This window comes from Spermophilus citellus, assembly GCF_964194105.1.
Source record: "Spermophilus citellus genome assembly, chromosome: 9".
Classification (NCBI taxonomy): Eukaryota; Metazoa; Chordata; class Mammalia; order Rodentia; family Sciuridae; genus Spermophilus; species Spermophilus citellus.
The window spans coordinates 105821475-105833796 of record NC_138191.1 but is presented as its reverse complement, the minus strand read 5'-3'; the positions used below and the strand labels follow the sequence as shown (position 1 = coordinate 105833796).

General features: G+C 49.8%; 2 protein-coding genes and 1 long non-coding RNA gene across 14 annotated transcripts in view; 1 reads left to right on the top strand and 2 right to left on the bottom strand.

Annotated features, from left to right (window-relative positions):
* The window catches only part of LOC308656302, a 19887-nt gene extending 18897 nt beyond the window's left edge, over window positions 1-990 (bottom strand). The window contains exon 1 of the long non-coding RNA XR_014023688.1: window positions 937-990. This is a non-coding gene — a long non-coding RNA (uncharacterized lncRNA). The remainder of the gene's footprint in view (window positions 1-936) is intronic.
* The window catches only part of DMAP1 (DNA methyltransferase 1 associated protein 1), a 20690-nt gene extending 8368 nt beyond the window's left edge, over window positions 1-12322 (top strand). The window contains exons 8-10 of one of the 3 annotated variants that reach the window (XM_081307255.1): window positions 278-350; window positions 471-766; window positions 12035-12322. In XM_081307255.1, the coding sequence (XP_081163381.1) occupies window positions 278-350; window positions 471-766; window positions 12035-12049 (384 nt within the window). In that variant the 3' untranslated portion in view covers window positions 12050-12322. Of the gene's footprint in view, window positions 1-277; window positions 351-470; window positions 767-901; window positions 1078-12034 lie in introns of those variants that run through there. The other 2 variants (XM_081307253.1, XM_081307254.1) reach the window with 2 other exon arrangements.
* The window catches only part of ERI3 (ERI1 exoribonuclease family member 3), a 133631-nt gene continuing 122826 nt past the window's right edge, over window positions 1518-12322 (bottom strand). For all 10 annotated transcript variants that reach the window (XM_081307257.1, XM_081307256.1, XM_081307259.1 and 7 more), the window contains one exon: window positions 1518-2056. In XM_081307257.1, coding sequence (XP_081163383.1) covers window positions 1974-2056 — 83 coding nt within the window. In that variant the 3' untranslated portion in view covers window positions 1518-1973. The remainder of the gene's footprint in view (window positions 2057-12322) is intronic.

The window sequence follows — 12322 nt, the reverse complement described above, 5'->3', positions numbered from 1 at the left end:
TCTCCTTTAGTTTGTCTGGGCTCTGGGTTCCTGTTGGCCTAAATGCTGCAGCCAGTAAGAAGGGTGGCTGTAGAGAGAGATGGCCTCATCAGGATCACAGAGGGATGTAGGCAGTCTAAGGTCAGAGCTTTCACTATATTCCACTTCTTGGCTATTTCCTTCTCTGGCCCATAGCTACCTCCAGGAGGCACCTTTCTCCCAACCCCACTATCTTTGGGTCCTTTCAACCCCTAAACCTCTTGTTGGGCAGAGGGCTTAGCTGCCTGGTTCATTGCAGATGAAGCTGCCCAGCTCTGTGGGTCAGAAGAAGATCAAGGCCCTGGAACAGATGTTGCTGGAGCTTGGTGTGGGTGAGTGTGGTACTGAGCCCCACAGGACCTACCCACTGGGAGCTATGGATGAAGGCTGGACAGGGGATGAGCAGTTTGTTACAGGCCTTTAGCTACAGTCTGGCTCTGCTTTGCCTGCAGAGCTGAGCCCCACCCCCACGGAGGAGCTGGTACATATGTTCAATGAGCTGCGCAGTGACCTAGTGTTGCTCTATGAGCTCAAGCAGGCCTGCGCCAACTGCGAGTATGAGCTACAGATGCTGCGGCACCGGCATGAGGCACTGGCCCGGGCAGGTGTGCTGGGGGGCCCCACCACACCAGCAGTGGGGCCAGTCCCAGCCTCTGCTGAGTCAGCAGTGTCTGAACCTGGACTTGGCCCTGACCCCACTAAGGACACCATCATTGATGTGGTGGGTGCACCTCTCACACCCAATTCGGTAAGAGCCTGGATGGGCTGGGGGAATATGCCCTGACCCTATTCCCTCTAGCGCCTGCAGGGGAACTATTGCCTCTTTGAGGGTCTGTGGCGGAGGGCAGGAGTGGGTTGACCAGTGGGCATTATCTTCCCTGAGAGTGAAACACACACCAGGCCTTGGGGACGACTGACCTCAGCACCTCCTGTGTCTCCTCAGAGGAAGCGACGGGAATCGGCCTCCAGCTCATCTTCTGTGAAGAAAGCCAAGAAGCCGTGAGAGGCCACCCGGAGTGTGGGTGGTGCTGTGGTGTAAATAGAGCTGCTAACTTAGACTGGGCTGCCTCTGCCTCCTTTCCTGCATTTCTGATGCCCCTGGCTGGGAGGGTTAGCCAGGCAGGGGCTCAGCACTGCCATTCCCAAAGTTAGTAGTGTTTGCCTGTGCTCAGATCTTTGGTGGCTTCCTTGGCCTCTAACCCCTGACAACTGCCCCATACCCCTGCACCTTGAACACCTGTGGTCTTACACTCAAGATGACATCACACAGCAGTGGCTTCAAATACCAGCAGCTTTGAACACAGCCTTATACTCGGACAGTCTTCACACCCCAAGGCCTGTTTATCTTCAGTGAGGGTATTACAGGTGCTGCAGTGACTGCTGGCTGTATACCAGTGGCCTTGTGTAGAGGCAGCCCAGAGAATGCTCCAACTGGTTCCCGTCCTGACAGCACTAGCATAGCTGTAGCCTTACAAAGATGGCTGCACACACACCCAACGCCTTATTTCCCCGACTTTATTCAGTGGCACGTTCACAGCGGGGATGGGGGTAGACACAAGGTGGGGCCTGATCTGTCCTGGAGCCCTGGGGGCACCACACACCATGCACTATGGATGGGAAGGGGGACAGGGAAGCTTGGTGGCCCCAGCAGTAGCCTGTGTGCCAGGGAGGAGGCGGCGGCGGCGAGTGCCTGGGTCCCCCAGCCCAGGCCCACAATGGGAAGGGCTAATACTGGGCTGAGACTGAGGGGTGGGGGTGGGGGTGGGCACAAAGTGTCTGCTCCAGAGAGGCCAAGAGGCCAAGCGCTTACCCAGGGCACAAGCCTACAGGGCAGCTGGGGGACACTCTGGGCGCAGGACTGTGCCACTCTCCCTTTTCCCCTCTGGTGAGGGAGAGGATGATTTTGGGCTGGGCCAAGCAGCTACCCTGTCCTGCCCCATCCCGTCCTCGGCCAATCAGAACGGCTTCGACGTCTGCTTGAAGATGAAGCCTCGATATGCGAGTGTCTTCATGATGTTGGCGATGTTCTTGCAGTCATCTGTAGGGAGGAACAGAAAGCATTTAAGTGGGCCCTACATCCTTCCTCTCCATGCCCACAGGTGCATGCGCAGGGTGGGAATGAGAAGCAGGGTTAAGTTCAAGAGCCATGGGCTCTAGAGAGGGGGGTCCCTGGCCTTGGTGGCAGCATCTCTGGCTTCAGGTTAGACTGGATGACACTGGGCCAGCAGGAAGCCTGGTCTTGAGGCTTTTCAGCCCCATAATTCATGCTGGAAATTGGCCGGCGTGTCCTGTCCCGGCCCCGGCGGTGATGTATGGGCGCCGTCGCAGTAAGAAAAAGGCAGAGTAAATGTGTAATTTCTCCCTTGACGGCCCCCGGCCGCTGGGCGATCCTTCTTGTTGCTGCCGCGTGGGGACGGCCCGTCCGCCACACTCCGTCTTCCCGCCACCCGCCTTGATGTCTCCATTTCATTACTGTGTGGCCATTCATCACGCCCATGGCCAGGGTGACTTTGCCGGCACTTGCATATGTGGGAGACGTGGCCCAGGCCATAATCACTGGTAACAAGACACAAGGCTTAGCACTCCTGGGCCGGGGCCCTGGGAGTCACACCTGCTCTGGATACCTGTCTCTGTGTGGTCTTAGATAGGTTAGGGAGAGCCCAGATTTATGGCCTCTTTCAGTCCTGGCCATCTGCTAGACACATGTACGTCAGCCCATTGCCTCGCCTGTCCTAGTAGGATCAAAGCCGGTTGCTGGTCACTTTCTTGGGCCCTGCCTCTGCCCACACCCCAGATTAAATGTCTGCTTGTGCCAGACCCTATCACAATTTCTCCACTATGGGTCTCTTGTGTAATACTTGATGCTCTGGACACCCTGGAGGTCATATGCAGGAATGCTGGGCCTTGGGATCATGGACATAGGCCAGGACTTACTCCACGACCACCAGCAGGAGGGGCAGCTGCCCAGAGCAGTCACCAGCTGCTATGCTCTCACCTGCCTCTCCTCTCACTCCTTTCTTATCTCCCATGCTCCTGGGCCATGACCAGGGCCTCAGCCGCCACCAGCCCTGAGGGGATCAATGCTGTGATTGCAGAAATATTGTACATCCATGTCATCATCAAGTATGGGGGGGTGGTAAGGTCAAGGTAGGGTCAAGAAGCCTCTGCATTTGTCAAGGACTGTCCCCTTCCACTGGTCTCCAGACTGTTCCTTGCTGGAACCTCAACCTAGGAAAGGCAACCCTCTGCCTTAGAGCTAGGAAAAGGCTGTGGGTTGGAGAAGAGTGTCTGGTCAGCCCAGGGCCTGTCACTAGCCAGTCACCAGTTCAGCAGATCCTACTTGGGGCAGGCAAATCACAGTCTTGTCTTGCAGAGGTCAACATGCATGTACCTGTGGTAGATACAGGTGTAGAGATGTGATACCTTGTTCCCCAGGGGCTCAGGCAGCCATGAGGGCTGGTCTAAGGCAGAATGGTGGGAAGACAGATGGGTGGGTAGTGGCGGCCATGGCAACTCCAGACGTGACCCATCCCCGTGGTTTATGGGCCGGACACGCACTCGGCTCAGCTGAGGCCCTGTCATTTGTCTCCCTTAGTGTGTATGCCTGGGCTGTTGGGTGTACAGGGTGGAGGAGGGAGGGAGCTGTGACAGGAGGAGCAGGCAGTTGACAGGGGAATAAGACAAGAAGGGTCTTGGGAGGAGGAGGGGTTACGATGGGGTCTAGGGTCTGTGATGGCACTGTTGGAGGGGTTGATAGGGTGATTTTCTTCCCAAATAAGCCTTGCTGTCGGGCACCTCCAATCCTTCCTGTCTCTTGCACTCTGGGGACTGTGGCTGCTGTGCATATTAAGAATAAGTCCCCTCGTTATCTGCAATTACCCAGCAGCCACACACCTCATTTCTTCCAGCAGAAAAGAAAATTAGTTTTCTATTGACTTCATCTAGCTCCTCCCTCATCACTGGACAAATCGCTCAATCTGCCTCCCTTGGCCCAAGTGACTGTCCCGGCCCAGACCCCCAGGCCACCAGTCATCCAGTGGGCAAGCACTGATCTCCTACCTGTGTGGGAAAGGGTCGCATGCCTCAGTCTCTGCCCTTGACCTGTTCCATGCTGCACAATGGATGACTTCACCCAAATCCTAGGCTTAGGCTGCCCTGAAGGTAACCCTCACCAGCCTCACTTCCCCCTGAGCTCCACACCATAAATTCCAATGTCTTTTGAACATTTCTTTCTAAGTAAAGGCACAAAATGCTCCCATAATGAACATGTTTTCTCCCAAGCTTCTGCTTGCCTTGTGTTCTCCACACCAGAGAAGGGCATCATAATTCATTCAAATACCCAAAGAAACCTGAGGCAGGCTTCACACTCTGCCCTCTCCATGCTCCCCAAATCTAGTCAAGTAAGAACCTCTGAAAATGTGATCCCCTTATTCTCTAATCACCTAATTCCCATGAGCAGCAGCCACCCCTGAGTCCAGACCTCATCGCCTTTCGCTTGGATTACTACTACAGCCTGTTCTGTCTCCTCCCTGTAATTCATCCCATTGTAGCCAAAGCAATCTTCCACAAATCTGGCCAGGTCCTTCCTTCTTTAAATCCCTTTGGTGGCTCTCCCTGCCCTCTGTTCAAATGTGACTGTTCTTTAATGTGACTCAAAGCTTCAGCAAAACCTGATCCCTGTTATACCTCTGTCACCCTTGACTCCTGATCCCTGTACTCCAATCTCAAGGAACCACTTACTATTTGCTGAAAATGACAAAGTGCACTGTGGAATTAGACAAAGCTGTTCCAGTTTTAATTTCTCCCACCATTTGCATGACATGTGGCAAGGGCTTCATTCATTTCTCTAAACTCCAATGGCCTTAGCATCACTGTGAGCAAGGAACAGGTGCTCCATCCTGCATTTTTGTATAAGCCACTGTTTACACTCAGCCTTGTCTCTTCCTGGAGGATGCTAGCTTTCTGGATGACCCAGTATGAGAAAGTGTACGCTGTACAATCCGTGACATAGATGGAAAACTGGGTTGGTACATTGATGAAATCAATTGTCACATGCCATGGGCTGACTGACTACTTATTCTGTTTACAGGGGATTCTGGATTCTAATGTGTTGCAACTTGTTCACTATGATATAGGCCCAGAAAGTGCATGTTTGCTGAATGAATTCAGTGTGGCCTCAAATTAGTGGAATGGCAGTTACAGGCTTCAGACCAGGGCTCTTCTTTCCTAGGAGTGTAATAAGAGTCAATGCAAACTACTTGTCGGTTAAAAAATAGAAGTCAACTGGCACAACTGGAAGATAACATGGCAGAAGATGTACCAGACACAGATCTGGGGCTTTTAATAGGCTAAAAGTGCAGAAAGAAACAGCAGCAGTGCCAGCCTAGCAACAGCATCACCTCTTGGAGTCCTCTGCTTGAAGCTCCTGGGCCATGTGGACAGCCTTGTGCCTTCTAGCACCTCTCACTTAGCTAATGAGGCCCACCTGATGCTGCTGTGGCATGGGATGGTGGGGGCACAGCCTTGTGCCCACAATGGAGACTATAATAGAGTAGGTCTTCTCTGCATCTTCACATTCTAGAAGACTAGCCTGTTTATGTCCCTGCAGGGTCATCAATTTGAGATACAATGACTTTTTCTTTCTGGGGATGCATGCACACTCACACTGGGGAATGAACTCAGGTGCTTTACTATTGAGCTAGATCCCCAATCTTTTTTTAGGTTTTGAAACAGGGTCTTGCTAAGTTGCCCAGGCTGGCCTTAAACTTGTGATCCTCCTGTCTCAGATTCCTGACTTCCTGGGATTACAGGTGTGTGCTATCACACCCAGCTAAGACATAAAATATTCTTAATGTTAGAAGTATTCTTATATTGCCAAGACCATTTATTACTGCACAAATCCCTCAGAGAAGAGATGAAGAGGGCTAGAATCTAACAAAGGATAAGCTTGTTGGCTAGGCCCCAAGAATAGTCAAATATCTGCTTGGCAAAGGAGCTGATATAGTGGAAGGGTGGCTCAGACCACTTAGAACACCTAGTGGGAGTTCACATAGAGCTAACAACCTGAGGCTGGCATGCTCTAGTTGGCTGCACTTGCCTGGGAACTGAAGAGCACAAGAAGCAGCCTGGGCCAGGAAGACCCTCAGGAGGAAAGGGGTTTGAGAAACTCTTGGGGAGCCATCCATTCACACACTGAATTCATTCAGCAAACATGCACTGACATGTGTACCTGTACCCAGCACAGGTGGGCTGTGTGGTCTGAGGGATGTGCAAGATTCTGCAGCTCTCTGTCCTCCTGAAGCTCAGAGACAGGCTTTCAGGTGTTGCAAGAAAAGGAGAAAAGTCATCTTGAAAAACTAGATGACATAGAAAAGTCATCTAGTTCTCCTTGATCCTCAGAAATGGATTCCTGGAAGAACAAAGCTAAGAAGAGGTCTTAGGGGATGTGGGAGGAGCTACCTGGGCAAGTTGGGGTTAATGTGAGAAAGGTATTCTCAGCATAATGCACAGTACAGGCACATTTCTGGAGGTGAAATATCAGGTGTCCAAAAAAATTAGGTTTAGAAAGTGGGTGGGTGGGTGAGAGTAACATTGTTGTTGTAGCAGCAGCAAGGAAGTGACAAGATATGACGCTGGTGAAATCAGCAGCAACTGACTAGAGTAGAAACCCTGAGGAACCCAAATGCTCAGCTAAGGAATGCAAGGTTTTAATATTCTGGCAAGACTGCAGAGACATTTTAAGGAGGGGAATGACAGGACCAGATCTGTGTTTCAGAATTATTATCTCAGGATGTGAAGATGGGATTGGAGGGGCTAATCCTGAAGGCAGAGAGATCACTTGGCAGACTATACTTTGGCCCAGGCCAGAAAGGTTGACTCAGAATGAGGCCAGTGGCAGTGGAGATGGAGGTGGAGATATACTTACAGAGTGGAGTGTGGATGGAGGCAAAAGAGTTTTTGGGAAAGAGAAATAAGTAAGCCTTAATGAGGGGATTTGGTGAGCTGGGAGAGGAATGAGTTCAAGATTTTAGTGCTACTCAATGAGATAAGGAATTCCAGATTAGGTGCAATTTTGGGGTAGTGATGAACTTAGCTTTGGATGAATGAAGTAATATTCATATGCGACATCTGAGTTTATCAGGCATTTCTTTATGACTTTTCAGGCTTAGAATGTTACTTCAGAACGCCCTCTCTCTCCCAGTGTTCTAAGAAAAAAATCCTATATTTTCTTCTAACAGTTTCATCTATATTTTATATTTAACTTTTGAAATCTGTCTAGGATTTATTTTAATGTGTAGTAAGATAGAAGCTCTTATTATTTTTCTGATGGATAAGCTGATTGTCCTATCCCCACTGACTAAATTGTCCATACTTTCTGCAGCCTTTTGAAATCACATATACAATTCTCATACATGGGTCTGTTAGAGCAGGAAATAGAATGAACATGAAATAATCAAAGGGGGAGACCAGAGGGCAGCCAGGTGGCTTGCTGCTGACGGTGGGTCTTAAGAGGTAGTGTGGCCTAAAGGAACATGCAGATACAACCTGAGGCTCTCCTGTCTCCAAGTCTTTGCCAGGAAATACATCTTATTAGTGATCTCCAAGAAGTGGTGAGGGATGGGGCCAGAGCCAAACAAGAACAACAAAGATGGGAGCAAGGTGGGAAAGAACGGGGGTGGGAAACATGCGAGGACCAGGAGCCAGGCATGGTAAGGATGAGATAGCAAGAACCCTGGGTGTGTCAGTGTTCTAGGACTTCATCTGCCTGCCTGTCTGCACATTCTGGAAGCAACAATATGCTCAGAGCAAAATGCTGTGGATCTACCCTGGGCAGATTTGATTAAACGCTGCCCTGATCTCACTTGGGACACACACTAAAAAATTGCTAAAACTGAAATTCGAATTTAACCAGTATCCTATATTTTTATTCACTAAATCTGGCAACTCTTTGATGGGGACTGGGATACCAAGCTCCAGCTGGCTGGAATTCAGGGTTTAGCCTCAAATGTTAGTTTGAAAGGAAGATGGGGGCCAAGGCAATGAATTTAGAACTGTAACAGCAGAGAGCCCCCCCCCCATTCTATCCTGATTCGATGAGTTTGAACACAAACTCCACTTATTAGTAACTGTGAACTTGAGCAAGTTTCTAATCTTCAACTTTTCTGTGTTTTGGTTTTTACACTATAATGGGAATAACAGTGACAATTAGAGCATCTATGTCCCCCCAAAATCAAAAGATGAGTTTTTATTTGTAAAGTGCTTAAAAATAGTGTCTTAGTTATTGTCAATGTTGTTACGCTAATAACATCCAATAATACTGTTATGCCAACAACAATATCCTGATATCCCCCATCGCCCTGTCGTTTGTTCCAGACTTGGCCCACACAGATCCCTGGGACCCCATTCACAGCCACCTTCACCCTCTGGATACATTTTCCAGACATAAACTCCCTCTTCCAACAGACACAGTTCCCATAGCTTCCTATCCCTCCCGGGGCCAGGGTCCTCACAGTCTTGACTCTGAACTGATCCCCTCTTTCCGTCCTTCCCCTCAGCGCCCTCCCCCTCTACCCCACCCGAGGTGCCTGGAGGTGCCACAGGGCTGATGGTGAAGGATGACGGTGGTTCCACAATAAGGGGAAAAGGCAATTTCATCTTGATTAGCAGGCGATTTCTCTCTCCGTAATAAGCGCGCTCCAAATAATTAGCGTGTTTTACGTAATAATGAAATTACAGAAATGCAGTCCACTTATTCAAACAACTCACCATTACCATATTTTTAAATATTAGACTTAATTAGAGTTTATCACTTCAGAGAAGTATGCGGACCGAAGATGTTTTTTAAAAAAAATCCTCATAAAGTGTTTATTAAGCGCTGGTAAAGCTGGGATAATGATGTGTTTGGAAATTAAGGCAATCAAACACTTACCGCTGCTCCTGGAGGCCGGGCATGGAAATGAGGCCATTACACGCCCATTACCCGCCAGCTCACAGCCACTTGGGGGGTGGGGGGAGGATGTGCCTGGCCGAGAGGGCATAGTGCCCGGAAATGCCTATGCCAATATCCCCCCCAGAGCTGCCTGACCAGTAAGCACAACAGCAAACCCCTTAAGTCACTTATACCACATTTGGCTACCAGGAACCCAACTCAGACTTGGCCAGGCAAGTGACTGGATTGGTCCCAAGTGCCAAAACAGATACCCAAGATCAATCCTGATCCAGACACCCAGGGCTGGCAGGATTGGAGTTGATGTCAACTCCAATCAAACCCCAATGCAGAATGGGGACAGAGCCAGGTCAGGCAGCCTGGTAGGTCAGTGTGAGGAGTTGGAGGGTGAATCCTACCTGCTAGCTCAGGTGGAAGAAGCTACAGAAACAGACCAGGTGACCACTGCTAAGTTTGTGCCACATAAGAAGGGGTCATAAAAGTGGTGGGAGGAAGCTGAGGAATGAACTGGGAGCTAAAGAGGCAGAAGAACCAGGACCTAGGCTTGGGAAAAGGCCTAGGACAAAACCTGGATCAGGAAAAGCAGGCAGGAAGAGTAGCAGGGAGATGTCTGGTGGCTCTAGGCCCCATTTATCCCGGTGAATAACTAATTTCAGAATTTATAGTGCTGGGTTTTTGTTCTGTGGCCATTTATATCTACGAGGGGAGGAAATGAAGAGGCAGCGCGGACGCCACATCTTTCTATGTTATTGCTTGTCTGCCATTTGCAAATCATTATTAATTGTGGGCCCTAGTGGCAGGCTGGGTGGGGGCCAGGCTGGGTACATCCACATAGCTCTTCATCAAGGACCCCAGCCGCTGCCCCAGAGAGCCAATTACCCCGCCCTGATTGGGATCAGATAAAGAGGGAATTTTTACAAATTAAGGAATAAATAGAATTTCCACACAGGGCACGGGCAGGACCTGAGAGGCTATAATGAAAAACCATCCGTCACCATCAATGCGGCCTGGGTACGCAGCCCCGGCACTCCTTCTCTTGTGGGCCTGCCCTAATGCTCAGGGGCCTAGGCTAAGGGTCTAAGGACACCCCAACCCTCCCAAGACCTGGAAGTGAACAAGGAGTCCCACCGGGGTATGTACACCCTTTGGGCTTTAGAGGCCTAGACACCAGCTCAGGCACTGGCCTGCATGCTGCTCCCCCTCGCCCTGCCTGCTTCCCCTAGGGTGTCTGGGAAGGAAGAGAGAGGCAGCTCTAAGAAGGATCAGAGTTGGGGACCACAGGGCAAAGACCACATCCATGTCCCACAGTCATGGCAGCCCTGGGGCAGAGCCCCAGCCCCCTGGACCACTCACTCTGGGCTCCCATTAGCGCTCCTCCCCTTGGATCATTAAATATGTATATCTTATTACACGCCTTGTTAGAGTATCGAGCTCTATTGACTGATGATAAATCCTGAGCCTCGTCGTGGCCATAAATTTATCTGGAGATGATGAAGACTCAATAATCTAGTCAGGCAGATAATATCATCGGGCCTTAAAAAAGATCATTACATTATATGTCAGAATTAAAAGTGAAATACGCCGTAGTAACAGGGCGGCTGCTCTGGCCATTACAACAGATACCCACCTCCCCCATCCCATCCCCAGCCAGCCCCATCCAGGTGGAGGGGTCAGGAGGCCCCACCTGCCTCCTAGCTCTGGGACACCACAGCCAGGAGTACTGGAGGAGAGCCAGATATCCCATGGCCAAGTGAGGGGACCTAGCTGAGAGGTAAGGGAAAGAAGTGGCTATTGAGAATAGCTGAACAGATCTGCCACACCTGGCAGTCACATCTGTCCCAACCAAGCTTCTACTTGACCTTATCCCCAAGGTTGTCCCATGGATCAGTCTTGTCTAGTCTTCAGTGGTTCCAATAGAAGGTATCAGGGCCTCACCCACTTCCAGAATGGCCTGAACACCCAGAACACAGACTATCCACAATGAGGACACTGAGAGACAGAGCAGTTGGTCTGCTAGCCTGTCCTGCTCTACGAGCCAGGGACCAGACCCTGTGCCAACAGCCTGCTGGAGGCTTTCTTATGAGCATGTGCTCTCAGGCCAGCCCTGGCTCTTCCTTCCTAAGGGCCTTCTGCCCACCTTCCATGTCCCAACCTCTGAGAAACTGTGTTGCCAGTCTCTTTCTTCTTTGATCTCACCATTATTACTCCTCCCTTGTCTTTTTCTGCCCATTTCCATTATAGCACCCTCAACTACTTAAACATCCTGTTCTTCCCTGGATACACGAAGTTCAAATAGCCCGACTCTAACAATTACCAATTTTTCTTTTGCTCATGGGAACCTTGAAGCCATTTACACTTCTATTCTTCCCCACACATCATCCTTCCTGTCTTCACTTTTTCCTGCATCCACTTCTGACTGATGACACACTGTGCTGGCAGAGCCCGCCACTCCCTCATGTGGCCTGGGTTATTCCCCCAAGGTCAGAGCCATTTCTGGTGCTCCCACATCCCCCCTTGCCAGTCACTGGGTCGGGGGGGTGGGTAAGTGTTCTGGCTACCTGGGCATGACAGTAAGTTTGCTGGAAGCACTTCAAGCAGTTGTCTTTCCTCTTGTGAAAAGAAGCACAAGGGGAAAATAGAATAAGAAACGAAAAAAGCAGCCTCTTAACCGGGTACACACTGATGACTTTAATTACAGAGGATTCTATTAGTGAGGAAGAAGGAAAAATGGATATTGAATATGAATCAAGTAGTTTCTGTCCAAGTAATAAAACAGGCACCTCCCTTCAGAACCCGGCCTCCTCTACATTGTGCTGGATGTTTCCATACCTGCTCTGACTGTCTGGGACTGCAGAAGCCGTCTTCCAACCTGGGAGGAGAGTTAGCCTGTGAAGACTATGCTGAAGATAAGAGAGCAGAGAAATGGAGAAATTTGGGTATATTGCCGAGGTGCTGAGTTAGTCAGCCCTAGATCATCTTAACTCCAAATTTCTTCTGTGAAATAATAAAACCCTTTACTATTTAAGTTATCTTAAACTGGATAACCTATGACCTGTCCTTTTCTTGCAGCTGAAAGTACACTAACTGATTGATAGAGCATGTAAAGGCAGAAAGGAGAATGATACGGGAATGGAATCTGTTCTACACAATGTAGAATTGACCAAATGGAGGAGGCAGGGCAAAGGGAAAAGAGGACACTACTACCTAAGGCTGGACAGTTGGTGACCTTATGCTCCCTTGAAACATTTGACCACATTGTTTCTTGCTGTATCTCAGGACACAGGCCGTGTTCCTAAGAAGACTAAAAGAAGTCATGGAACCCATGTAAAAATAAAAACTGTGATGCAAGAAAACAAA